Genomic DNA, 14,585 nt, shown 5'->3' with positions numbered 1-14,585 from the left:
ACTGCGTGAAGAAAAGAGTGTATAAAAAAAATTATGATGCCCCCAAAGTCCTAGCTTATATTTCTAATCTAATTATGTTTCCTTATTATCATTTTTACTAAGAATAGATGTAGTATGTTTATTTTTTTTAAGAAAGACAAAATTTCTAATTCTTTTGAAGTTTTTTTTTTCTTCTTTTGGATCTGACTTCTCTGGTTCAAATAGACGGAAAATAAGCTTAAATCGTTCGGTCACACAAGTCAAACAAAAACACACATTATGAAGTAGAGTAATTTAGATCTCCTGTCTGGTTACCCATCTGACTCAGAAAACAAACACTTTTTATATTCTCACATACAACACTACTTATTTGATGAACAATAACAACACCTTGAGTCTTAAGGAAAAAAATAGAAATGAAATGACAAACTAGTATTGAACCAACAAAATCGAACTAAATAATTTAGTTGTGATGTACCTGTAGAAACGTTCGGCAGAACATGCTTTAGATCATGGAGTAGAAATTGCGGGAACCCTCGAACTCAATGACATTCATTGTACATAAACATATGAACCAATACTAGAATTGCTTGTCCATGAGAGAGAAGAATGGAGAACTTAATGAACATGAAAGATTACTTTGGAGGCAGCATTGAGATTTCTATCAATAGCTTGTGCAAGGCTTGAGGCTTTGAGAAGAAAGGTGAGTGATCAGAGCCTTTTAGCCGATAAACTTGTTCTGGAGGGTTTGAGACTATCATACTTTGTTGTACAGAGAGTGGTATAGCATTATCTTCTGTAGTCTCGATGTAGAATCTTCGGACCGAGCCATGGTTCTTGTCAGAAAGAGAGAGTTTCTCAAGTACTGGAGCAAATGGAATTGGTCTCATAGAAACGGATGCCAATGCAATATCCTTGAAAACATAAACATAAAACAAGCCAATAAGTTGTACGACGAGAAATCTTTAAAAGTCATGGGACTCATGGCAAGTGCTAGGTGGAGTATGATGATCGAAGTAAACTGTTTATAGCTTAAGCAAAAGAAGAAGCATACCTTCGTGGGACTTTGATTAAATAACAAGTCATTCAGGAGGGATTTGTTCATATCAATAGCAGTTGGAGGGAGGTTATTCCCATTCGCATACAAAAATATCTGAGCTTGCCGCATCAGATCATTCGATTCTGCCTACAATATACCAATGATGACTAGTCAAAAAAGAATAAACTTCAACACAAGAATTTTTGAGTTATATGTTCGTTAAGGCCCAAATATCTCATTAGATTAATGATGATTCAGACTTCCCCATTTCTATTATTGCCAAATTCATTGACTGACATGGCCATTATTATGCGTTACCAATCAATGACAATTCAGACTCTTTAACAATGTTTGAGTTATATGTTCATTAAGGCCCAAATATAACATCTGATTCATTATGGTTTAGACTTTCGCATTTCTATTACGCCCGAATTCCAGGCCTGTCTCGGCCCGACCATTATTATAGTTTACCAATCAAACATCTGATTCTTTTCATCTTTCTTGCGCACATCTCAAGCGAGTACTAGATTGACAGGACAAGCCTCGTATCAGTACTTGGGCCTGGGTCAGACATCGGATTCAAGCACAAGCACAATAAACTTTTTGTTTTTCGTACTCTTTTCCACTTCTCTAAATCGAGCACGCCTACTTCTACACTTTCGCAGATTCCCCAGCTAGAAGCTAATCATCCTTCCAATCTTAGTTAAAACATACGAGTAATAGCAAACAAAACGAAAAACTGAAAAGAGTACGTATTGATGAAAGAGATGCATTAAACCGCGTGATGATTTGTTTAAGTAATATCAAATTCTTCGACTCATTGAATCCAAGGAAGTAAAGATTGTAGACAAACCTGTTGAGAGAACATATCAAGAGTACTTTGTCCACTACTTAACATAGCTGCGGCAACAAAAATGGCTTTTGCTACCTTGGATGGGAATAACTCCATCACATATGATATACATGTACCGCCAAAATCATGACCCACCAAGATCACCTGCATAAATTAAGGATAAAAAGACAAGAAAATCGAAGTGAGTTAATAGTAACTTCCACCATAAAAGAAAGTTAATCTATTTCTTGTTTGAGTATGTAACTTTAAAAATGTTGCAGTTTGAGTATGGAGTACAAGATAAAGAAATAAACCTTCTCCATCTCTTCAAGCCTCTCAAGGAAATCAGTGAGTGGCTTTACGTATTGCGAGAGACTTGTTATATTGTTAGGCTCAAATGTGTTTACTCCTGCACCTGTTAAATCTATGGCATCAACCTTGAATCCAGCTTCAGCTAAAAGTGCGATGGTTTTATAATAACACCAAGCACCAAATCCACCCCCATGAACAAGGACAAAATGTTTGGTCTCCAAATTATCAATGTTTAAATCCTGTAAAAGTGATTAGAATGAATGAGAAGTTGGTTTTATAAATTTGAGTGGGTGGAGCATTAGATTCAAACTTTAAACAAAGATAAGTAACACAGATGGATAACAACATCAATACGAAGGAATGGTCCGAAGAAAACCATGACTTATTGTGGGCGAGGTGCTTGCAAAAGAGTACTCGTGAAAGGATGTGGGAAGACTCGGAACTTCATGGGTGGAAGATATGTTTGCACACAGGAGTCGTAACTTTTTTAAGCTTCAACAACATATGTAAGACATTTTTACACAGTACGTAAGTTTGCACATAGTTTGCTTAGGGAGCCCAAGCCTAAAAGAAAAATATATGTTTTACTAACCAAGACCAACAGGAAATTTGTTCCCCTGCTCAATTTCCTGTTAATAGTAACCTTGGCTGCAATAATATTGATGGAAAGTGCACAGATTGTTTGGTCATGTTCAAGAAAGCGGCACGACACTGTGAGTGAGCAGAGCAGATGAAAGAAGAGACGGAGGAAGACCAAAATGAATGCAGACAAAGCCATCAATCTAGTTATTATGACATATAGAGAAAAACAACCCATTTGCAAAGTACAGGGGCCTTAAGGTATGAAAACCACAAACATATAACATGATAAACAAAAACAGGTCCAACACGAAAAACTCATGCACACATAAAAGAACAAACAAAACATAAAATTGAAAAGTATACCATTCCTAATACTAATATTTATGAAATCTACGGAAAAAGTGTTCAATGTAAAAATGAGGTCCCTTTGGAAGAACAGATTTGCTCTCGATGTTTTATTATGCAATAATGGATCTATGATCATTTGATATTATTTTTACATAAAGTTGCATTAACAAATGTATTTTGGCACAATATCAAAGAGATAAATGCCTAAACAAGTAACTAAAGGCAGTATTTGAAAGATTAAGTACTTCACTAGCTATCTGTTAACATTTGAATATGAAGAGACATAAAAAATTTACACTTTAAAATTTCACAATTGACAAATTCAAGAAAACAATGATTTAACAAAATTTCAAGCTTCCCAAGATTTAATTCTTTCATATATGAAAGGGTTTCGGAAATGGCTTCAGAATCTAAGTTACATGCATATGGAATACCAAAACAAATTAGGGCTTAAAAAAGCTCCAAACTTTACTAAAACTTCAATTTCTAGCAATACAATAACAACAAATTAGAACGAAAATTGAATAGAAAGGAGGGTAAAAAAAACACCTGATTAACGAGATGATGAGGATGAAGAAGTGGATCAGTAAGAGAACGAGCCCTAGAACTAGAACTTCTAGGTAAAGATTGTTGTTTCTTTGATGAAGCTGATGAACTAGGGTTTCTTAAAGAACTAGACCGATCAAATTGAAGATTAATTCTACCACCATTTTGATTTTGATGTTGTTTAAAGAGTATAGCAGCAGCAATAGCTTGTTCTTGAATCAAATCATCTTGAGGTTGTTTCTCTCTCTTAGAAGTAGATGAAAGAGAACGTATTCTACTCCATCTATTACTTGAAATTATACTTGGTGGGTTATTTGAGAAACGTTTTGATGAAGAAGAAGATGATGATATTTTCTTCTTCTTCTTTACCTTTTGGTTTGAATAACAACAACACAAATTCCCCATTGTTTCTGCATCTACTGTCTATTCTACAGAGAGAAACCCTAGAGAGAAAACCCTAGAGAGAGAAACCCTAGAGAGAGAAAGTGATGAATGGAAGAACTCACTTTTCTTCTTCTTCTTCTTCCTGGTTTGAGTGTGAACAAAAAAGGCAGTGATTTTTATTGGCGCGTTTTATATACACTTGTAAGGAAAGGTTGATTGATATGACCTTGTTGTTTAGATTTATTACGGAAATGACATTCAGAAATGCTACCGTCTTTTGACGAGTTCAACATTTGGCCCCCCAACTTTATGGATTGGATCCTCTTGTAGACTCGTAAGTTTATTTTTCTCGTCCAAATTTACCCTCTAATTGGTTCTCATTCTTCTCTCCCACTTCATCTCCCCTCCTCTTGCATTTCTTTTGGAATAGGAACAAAGGTAGGATATCATTAATTGGTTCGTTCTATGCGCATTGCCCTGATTTCATTTATCCTCTCTCTCTATCTCCCTCTTACGCAAACAAATGGGTAAAACTAATGAAAAGACAAATTTTAAGGGAGAAAATAAATTTAACAATCTAGTATCTATATTGTTAATTATTAGTGCCAAAAAATCTATCGGAATAAAATTGGAGGGCAAATGAGCAATTAGTCATTAATATAGCCATTTGGGAAATGTCATGGACTACGTGACATTTTAAGACTTTAAATGGAGTATTTTCTCATATGATTTCAACTAGTACGGTTTTCTAATTTTAGGTAAAATGTTGGAATTTGATCTGTCAACAAATGAACCTCATAACCAAATCTTAAAATCAGAACTTTGCTTAAAGCAAGGAGAATCAATCTCAAAACCCTCATTTCTATTTACTCATCTCTTGTTTTAGTATACCAAACCCCCATAATTGACATGGAGGAAGTAAGAAAAGGAAAATACTTCTTTTGCTTAGAATTTTCTACAAGACTTATTTGGAACTTGATGTGATATTAGGTTTATCACTTACTTTGTGCAAACTAAATTCAAAATCTCGAATACGTTTTAATATAAATAGAAAAGATGGTGTCACTTTCTAAAGGAAAAAAAAACGTCTCAATTCATTAATATTAAGTGGTTGGAGATAAAACACTACCACTTTTGAAAAATTGACACCGAAAAGTAAACAACTATGTACAAATTTTAAAATATACGAACTAGCGAATGATCCGATATCAAAACTACCATTATACAAACTTATATTGAAACTTTCACATGTATAAAGTCAAAGTTTAATCAATTTTGTACGGCTACCTTCTCTTTCTAAACTGTAAAGTTAAAAAAGAAAAGGAAAGAGGGAAGAATGGGACTTCTAAAAGTGAAGAAACAGAGTAACATCATTGAATCTCAAAGGCATGGGCACTCTCTTCTGCCACATATACATGCTCTTGCATATGAGAAGCTACCTTTCAAGGCATTAAATATATATATATAATATGACTAGAAGAAAAACACCTATCTTCTTCATTTTTGCATATCAAATTGATTAGGGTTGGGGAGTTGGAAAGAAGTAGTTGCAGATTTTAGACTTTAATTGCTATCTTCACCACTTGAACCATACTTTACTTCCCTTTCCTATACTAATTTATAGACATCTCTCTCTCACTCACTAGGTCTAGGGCTGGGACATTGGGCCGGCCTGGCCAAAAGCAGCCCAAATAGTTGTTTTTGGCCCCATGTTATTAGGTACCCATTATTTAAGTTATATACATCTCTCTCATCATTATGTATTTTTTGAACATTCAACAAAAAAAATTACTGTATGTATTTTCGAAAAAAATAAGATTACAAGAGTATAAAAGTCAGCCACACATCTCTCCCTTCCTAAATACTTTATACACCGTAAAGGTATATAAACCGACCTATAAGTTAATATTTATGTTTTTAATAACACAGTTTCAATAAGTTGTTATTTTAGATTTCCACTTGAAATCGAATATGGAACATCTGAGTTTTCGAAATAGATGCACTATCGATGGGCCAAACCCCTTTCGTCATTATAACAATTGTGTACCCTATACACTTTCTGTAGTATTTCAATCAAATAACATTGTAGTATCAATAAGTAATCAAATTCTCAACGAAAAAAAAAAGAAGTAATCAAATTAGTAGTGTGCAAAAAGTACATGAAAACATCATAATATCCATGTGAAGATCTCTACATCCTTCACTTGATGCTTCTTTTTTCCCTTGCCGTAAGCTACACGATTTTGAAGGACCACAAGATATCCAATATATTAAATTGAAATATAAATAAAAGCTTATATTTTGAAAAAGACTAAAACTAATGGGAGTTTATACATTTGTTAGGGGCACCGACCAGGTCTAGGCACATGGTGACATGGGACCTTCACTAAATAAAGAAAACGAAAATGTCTCTATGTCCGACCCTTATCCAGAGCGGAGTTAGAGTCCGGGCAGGATTTAGAGCATGGCCGCCCTACAACTTATGAGGCCCAACCCTTAGTCAGTTGGTTTAAGAAAAATGCAAGAATCAACCTCACAAATTGCCAATACTAATTTGTTAATAATTAATCGGATTGAAGCTATAGCATCATCATTGGTTGGAATTGAAATATCTCTAACTACACTTCCGCGATGACAATCACAAAGACATAATAAAATTAGCAAACTCCAATCAGAGGGTTCTTTAAAAATTGGAGGCCCAAAGCCACCGTTTTGGTGGCGTTGGATCAGGGCAGACCCTAATTTAGATAGAGTCTGTGTAGTTAATTTTCTTTCTCTAAATCTTGATGGAACACGTACTCCAGTCGAAATTCGACTAGGATAAGTTTCAGACATAGCATCACAGTTGGAAAGAAAAAGAGCCTCTGGTTCCCCCCACAATAGGTGTATTAAGAGAAAGAAAATAGACAATGCCACGAGAAGTGATATTTTGTCCGAGAGAAAGCAGAGTTCGAATTTTTTTTCATTTTTTTCTGCGAAAATGAATCCAAATCTTGTTTTTTTTTTTAATTAACCTTTCATTGACCGAAAAACAAAGTCCACAAATAAGTAACGTTACATCAGGGACTACACAAATAAAATTGAACTTGAAAGGGGCAATAACACAAGTTGCCGAAACTTGGGACTTAAATTGAATGCGCTAAGTCATACGCGTCAGTGTTACTTGCTATTCTAGTGAATTGAATGGTTGTTTGTAAGACATGGGTTCTACGCCTGATTTCATTCTCTAATCTCCAAGGGATGTCGTGTAAGCCGACCGATAAGAAGGATACCAATGCTTTGGAATCCGTCTCCACTATAAGTGTAAGAACCGTCTACATACATTTTGATCATCTCATGTTGAAGAGGGATCAATTCATAGATCTGCAAAACATTGTGATAAGTAGTTCAAGAGGGTTGAGGAGATGGATACCTGTATTATTTCTGAGCTTTGAGAAAGATTTGTTGGAGAGTCCATGATTGATGAATAAGAAACAGAGTAGGGATAGAGAATAAATGATGAAAGGAGACTAAATCTCAATAATCAAGCCTCCGGAAAGAGGTAAATGAAGAAGAAAACTTTAGAGACTTAATGAAAGGGGATAAACCCACTTAAATTTAAAGAAGAGCCGCTTGAAACCAAATGGAACGGCTTTGTAACCAACTAACCGTCAAGGAAATTCGAAATTGCCCACCAATTAAGGTGGCACCCATCAAAGATTACAAATTGCTCCGCCTCAGAGCGATATGTTCTTGAATTTTCTCTGTACCCCCGGTTTATAATAAGAAAATGAAAGGTGGCCAATACGTGGAAAACTGTTTTTTTTTTTAATATGGACAACTATTTTCGGACCCGGTCCGAGTCAATTATGTTTGACTTAGTTGACTTTGATTTAATAAGGGGACAACTCCATCAAGTCTTAACTACTAACAGTTACTAACTTGTGGACCATTAACAAAATAATAATTCAAAATTGAAAACCTAAGTTGTCTTCTTCTTCATCATCTTCTTCTTCTTCCTTCTTCTTATAGTCTTATTCTTATTCTTGTACTGCTATTAAAAGTAAACTATAGTTTTCACCACTTCTTTTTGTTTTTTATCAAACCCTAGATGAATGAAGAAGATAAAACTCATCAATCTCCACTTCTCTTATTTTTTTAGTAAACTATAGTTTCTACCACTTCTCTTTGTTTTGAGTGAACTATAGTGTCTACTACTTCCCTTTGTTTTTATCAAACCCTAGATGGGTTTTAATCAAACCCTACATTAATGAGGTAAAACTCTAACTTTTTTAATTTTATTTTGTATTTTCGTTTGGGTAGTTTGAAAGAATACAAAACGATTTCAAGGCAAAAAATCGAAGTGAAGAAGAAATTCCCAGAATTTCGTGGGAAATCTACGAAAATATGCTAGATTTTCGTGGCAAGTTTCCTTCTGTCTTGCCAAATTTTCGTAGGAAATCTATGAAATTGGCAAGTCTGGTTTTTTTTTTTAACAAAAACTCAGAAATTAAGATCTCTCGTGTTTTGTCGATTTTCCACGAAGCACGAGCAACTCTATTTGTTTGTAAAAAAATCTAGAGTTTTGAAATTTTTGATTTCTAAGTTTTAAAAGTTTAACGGGTTTTAGGTTTTTAGATCTGACTTTTCTGGTTAGGAATATTCTTCAACAATTCCCTTCTCTTTGTTTGATGTCATAATCTTCTCCAAAAAAATTCTCTCTCGAGAATTTTGGGTTGATGATAAAGATGAAGTAGTAGAAGAAGACCAAACTTACTTAGGGTTTATGAGAAAAGAGGGAGGTGTTAAAATAATACATCTAATTCTAAGAGGACTTGAGTGCAAATAATAGAGAGTTGTCCCCTTAGAAACTGGTGTCCATATAAAAAAAATTAATTATTTTGATTGTCCAAATAAGATAGTTGTCCATATAAGAAAAACGGTTGTCCACGTATTGGTCATCAAATGAAATCTCAGTAGGTTCTATAGACGACCAACAATTGCTAAACGGGCCTCCTTCAATCTAATAGGGGACTGATAGTTTTGGGAAGTTTCACTAGCGCCTCCCGAAGTGTTAAAAGCGCTCCGCTCAACAAGACAAATTTTAGGGGGTGACTGTGGGAAAGGTGCCTTCAACTCAAATGTGGGCGCTCTAACACTCCCGATTGATTTACGTGTGGAAGGTCAAGGTGGCGCTTAGAATTTCGCAAAATCTTAACTAGTTTGAGCTTTAGGCCCAGTTCCATTCCCAAGAAGGGGTCTCTACAGGCCCCCTCCAGTGCTATATTAATGCATGCAGAAAATGCATTTGGAGTGGAGTGCTTTAGTAACCCGGCGGAACCTATAGAATTTCACAATCATCTGAAGCGCGAACTAATGGATCAAAATCATCTTAAGGTCGGATGGAAGTTTAATTTAAAATCGAAAAGGATTTGACCATTTACAGATGAACGTTGCGATAAATAATACAAAACAAACTTACGGACTTATTTTCATAATGGAAAGAAATTAAACGAAGAACCCCAAACAACAAACAAAAAAGTAATCCATAATTAAATATTAGAATTTCTTAAGAATGGTGCTTCGAAGTTATAGTATCAGCCGGTGCAAAGGATAAAAATATTATTTGGTTTGTTGCTAGTGTTGTGCATAAGTTCCACGACAATTTATGTGTTTCTTGACTTTCTTCCATCCTTCGAATGTAACTATCTAGAATATACTAAGGTAATATGAATAAATTACTTAAAAGGTAAATGGTTTTCTTTTCATTAAACATTTAAACCATACTATTATTATAGTTGTTTAACCTATTTATATTATTTTATTTTGATCTCCATATTTTTCCATGTTAGTCTATTAGTCATTGTAGCAAAAAAGCAATCTTTAGTTTAAAAATGAGAAAAGTTATATGGTGGCATGAGAATGAACCAAGTATATATGATTCTTAGAATCTCTAAAAAAAAAAATGAAAATAGATGATAAAGTGATCATGTGGTTGATACTTTCTTGGTTGGTATAGCAAATAAAGATGGACCTACATTGGACGGTTAAGATTCGTGATCATTTATCAGATGGTACTATATATAAATTCCAACATGTAAGCAACAAGTGTACTAATCACCCAAAATTCGAGATCTTGTACACCACAAAAGATAGACAAACAAAAATTACACTTCACACATAGGAGTCAGACCTCTGTTACGTGTACTAGATACACTTCATACATTATACATATAAATAATTATTGAAAGAACAAAGATTTCAATAACTAAATTTGAGATTGTATAGTATATGGTTTGATGGAAGATAAAAGAAATATTGTGTGGAAAATATATCAAGTCGGAGTTTCAAGGTAGATGACCTAATTTTGCCCAATAGTTCTTTAAAGTATTCGGGTGAAATCAGACCATTCACTTCGAATTTAAGTCCACTTTGACATAGAGTATCACAATTGTTAGTAGAAATGACAACTCGAATAAACTAGAAAATCATCCTACCATATAAAAGATGTGAAATTGTAGTATACCCCAAGTACCATTTTCCAAGAGTTGTTAAGATCATGTCATGGTTTCTTCAAAAAGATTTGATGGGTCATATAAACTTACATCACACACAAATGGATCCATGAATCGATAAATTTTGAAAAGTACAAACCCTAAAAGAAGAAATTGCCTTTAGTTGGTATTGGAAATATGGAAACTTAGTTTACATTTTTACAGGCTCTCTGATAACTTCACAAGTTGGCCAATTCAACCATTTCTTATCTTAGACTCTAGCAATGTCACTTTTTCATTATGTATTTTTAGTTTGACTAAATACAAGTAGCCTTTTCAACAAAAAAAAAAAATACAAGTAGCCTAAACTTCAGTGATAACCATCACTTTTCCTAGGGTTTGGCAATTCCCAATTGGCACTATGAATCTATGATAACTAAATGGGTTAAACTAGATATGATCCTACAATTAATTTTAAACTCCTCAGATATTGATTATCTTCACAAAAATTCTAAATAATTCAGGTTTGAGAAGACTTCACAAAAATTCTAAATAATTCAGGTTTGAGAAGACACACTAAACTATTTTTTTTTGTTCAAACGAAGACACATTAAACTAAACCGAAGAAATATAACTTTGTAGTTTTTTGTGTCGTAGATTACAACTTAAAGTTTCGATTCTTACATTTAAACCCAAGAAATTGAGATTTACCGCCGCTTATTTAACCTTCCAAATGATTCTATTAGGAAAAGCGCGTATAAATTAGACGAAGTTAGTGTAAAATTGGATAATTAAATTTACTCTCTTAGATATTAGATCATGGCTATGGAGTGGGTCAATGTGTTCCAAAACTGCCCAATTCCCCAACTTACAATAAATTAAACTTATCATCACCAACATGAAACCCTTTTTTTTAGGTTTCATGGTCAAATAGCAAATCTTCAATGCTTGCTTTTGAATAAAATTTTATTACATTGTAAAGATAGAAATCTTTGCATTAAATGTTTTGCGAAACTTCTAAGAAATCTTCAACATCTGTGCTTCTTTTTGTAGTCCCAAAAGTGACTTTGCAGGAAAAATGTTGGTTGAAACTTAGGCGGATTTATGGGTTAAAATGTAATGCGTACGCATTTACCTATTGAATCGTGTTAAAATGATCAACCGTAAAAGTTGAGTTTAAGAATTTGTTGCTTCGTTTAAGTTAAAAGCATAATTCGACCTAATACTATATATCATATTAATCTCAATTTTAACATGTTTATATCTTTGAGTAACATTTTTGAGAAATAAACCACCCTTAGATAAATAAAAGGACATGTAGATTTGGTTCTTGGAAAGTAGGGTTAGGTTTATGTATCAATGAAGTTGAGATAATCATGTTCTTTGGGAACATGGGGTTTGAATGATTGGGTTTTATGAGTTTTTATTGATTTGGTTTTATTTGACCTAATAATCTCAAGTCAATCCAACCACGTGATCCTACCTTTTTTTTTTTGCATGTGATCATGCATCCTCTTAATCCCCCAAATTATTAAAAATTTGATGACTTCTCTCTATCTATCACTATCATTGAAGAATTTAGTGAGTTAGAGGATAGAGAAAGAGAGAGAAAAGTTGATTATGACACAATGATGCATAGTTGACATAATATTATATCCTTTAAAGTTAGAACAAAGAGGTATATTTTGTAAAATAATCTAACCCTAGTTTGAAGGAAGGCTTTTGTGTAACATGTCTTTTAGAGTACTATGGGAAATATATTTTCTCCATCAAGTTCTTGGATCTAGTGCACATATATACTATCCCCTAGTTATAAAAATGAGTTCCATTTCCGATAAAAAAAAATTATTCATACATTCCATCTACTTTTTAATTATCGTCATCACTGACGTGGTAAAATTCATGTACTAGTACATTGATACCACGTGCTTATACATTAGGAAGTCTACCTTAAATAGGTGTGATATCTTATTTTATCTAATTTAATTGTCTCTATGTACGATATATCTTCACACAGTTAACTCTTATAGCGAAGATGTTATTACTATAAGGAAAAAGAGGGGGGAAAGAGTTGCTTATCTTTAACAATTATCTTTTAACACTAGTTCTTTTTGTCGAAAAGAAGGTTTACCTACCGTGTTAATGGACAAACAATCTAACCATTCAAATAGGCCACAACTTATGTGGCAAAGAGCGTACATCAAAATGCCAAATCTTCTGTCAATGCGATCTCAAATCGGCTTAATTTCTTCTTCTTTTCTCATTTTCATGTTTCATTTATGGAAAAACTTAAGGAGGCAAAATGAGTTTATTTGAGAAGTTTTTTTTTTGTTGGAAGAGTTTATTTGAGAAGTTGAGCTATTAAAATGAAATAAACTAATTAATAGGAGACAAGTAGATAGTTTTTTTTTGTTAAACTGACAAGTAGATAGTTGGTGTGGTCCATTATGTTGTACTAAGTACATTATTGTAGGACCAAATTTTTGAAAATTTATTAGTTAAGAGTTGTTTCAACTTCTCCTCATGTCCATACATGATTATAAATCAATTCACTCATAAATTATAATTATACCACAGGTGAAGTTTTTCGAATAAGTTTGTAGTTATAGATAATTATAATATTTTGAAAACTATGTTCAAAGACTGAAGTCCTATTAGGTTTCGGAAACGTTATATGACAAGTTGAACTCGGTTACTTCAGATGTCCAAATAGTATTCACTTAAAACGTAAGTTTTGGATCAGTTTAGTCATTTGCGTGCCTCTTTAAACCACTTCAATGGTTTCTCAAAAATGTTAAATTTAAACGCTAAAACATTTTAAATAAATTTGAAAGATTATAAAATACAAGTAGAGAAAATAATGAATCATTATAATGTGACCCACAAAATGCACCAATAGGGGATAAGGGGTGAGAGGCAAAGAGGGCTAGACAAAGTCTGATAGTGGTGGGCTGCCATTTGCTGGAGGAATCTCACTCAAGCCATTATTAGTGCCTACCCAAGTAATTTCATGAATAGGACTGGTATAGCTAATATCAATCCTATTCATGAAAATGCTTGGCCAAACTATTGACAAAGTTAGCCCTCATTTTATTAATTTTGATTACTTAAAGGTACTTGTACTTATCTTTTAATGATTTTATTTAATCTCATACTAGCTTTCATTAATTAGATGACTTGATTCTCAATCACACTAAGTTACCCTTCAATTGTTATACCCTTCTATTGTTAGAGAATTGCTCACAAATTCTAAAGCTTCTTCTGGTGATTTTTGAGGGTTTCTTGCAAATCCGACAATACGTACAATTTTATTTGTCTCATTATATGTACAATGTAGAAGCGTATCTTTTTCTCCGTCTCATTATGTGTATTACGTATGTTACTCTTCTTTGTGTCTATACGCGGGTATGTTTATCCCACGTAAATGATTGATTTTGAAGCAATGTTTCCTTATTTGCTTGTTTGTATTTGTAATCGTGTCTTATCTTCTGTCATACGCCCTCATTTTCACTTAAACCTTCCAAAGTATGTCAACGTCGTATTTTGAATTTCTGATGCCTGCCTAGAAACAGTTTTTGTATAAAGGCTTTGAAAATCATACCCACTTGTTCTAAAAGTTCAATTATGAGAAAATAAAAGTTCTACCATATTTTGTATATCACATAACCATGGGAATATAACACTATATATTTTCATCACAAAAAGATCAAATGGTCCTGCTCACAAAAATGTAAACCAAGGACACAATTATACACTAAATAGACAAGTATTTAAATGTCAAACCCACAACCACTGGTCCTATCCTATCTACCCTTTTTCACTTATCACTATTGGAGTAGCATACACAATGGACCAGAGTTTTGGATCAATTAATAAATTGATCAAACACGTTCGTATGTACTGTTAGATGGTATAAAAATGAACACCGAGGTATGTACGCACTTCATACAACTGAGACGTGTTTACTGTTTAACCACGGCAAAATCTATGGCGGTGTCATATTATACAACTTGTGCTATACATACAATGGCATTTCATTAGTCTGATATAATCTACGCACTCATAGGCCATAAGACGAGGTGGATATATA

General features: G+C 33.5%; 1 protein-coding gene across 1 annotated transcript; it reads right to left on the bottom strand.

Annotated features, from left to right (window-relative positions):
• Positions 1-239: 239 nt before the first annotated feature.
• On the bottom strand, positions 240-4,193 carry LOC147563289 (putative methylesterase 11, chloroplastic). The gene is made up of 5 exons (XM_086636154.1): positions 3,642-4,193; positions 2,165-2,401; positions 1,872-2,015; positions 1,034-1,165; positions 240-893 (listed from the first exon to the last, which is right to left on the bottom strand). The coding sequence occupies exons 1-5, from the start codon at positions 4,041-4,043 to the stop codon at positions 615-617; spliced, it is 1,194 nt and encodes a 397-aa protein (XP_086492280.1). The 5' UTR covers positions 4,044-4,193; the 3' UTR covers positions 240-614.
• Between the last annotated feature and the right edge of the window lie 10,392 nt (positions 4,194-14,585).

Source organism: Eschscholzia californica, unplaced genomic scaffold, assembly GCF_041429995.1.
Source record: "Eschscholzia californica isolate CP2 unplaced genomic scaffold, dmEscCali1.0.p SCAF_1, whole genome shotgun sequence".
Lineage (NCBI taxonomy): Eukaryota > Viridiplantae > Streptophyta > Magnoliopsida > Ranunculales > Papaveraceae > Eschscholzia > Eschscholzia californica.
Note: the sequence above shows the minus strand (reverse complement) of the source record. Positions and strands in the feature narration are given on the sequence as shown.

Bases quoted from the DNA above. Each gene is read 5' to 3' on its own strand.
- LOC147563289 (XM_086636154.1), bottom strand. From the start codon at position 4,043: ATGGGGAATTTGTGTTGTTGTTATTCAAACCAAAAGGTAAAGAAGAAG. The intron at 2,402-3,641 runs GTGTTTTTTTTA...TCACTTTTACAG, and splicing joins CTCATCATCTCGTTAATCAG to GATTTAAACATTGATAATTT. The intron at 894-1,033 runs GTATGCTTCTTC...TATGTTTTCAAG, and splicing joins TTAATCAAAGTCCCACGAAG to GATATTGCATTGGCATCCGT.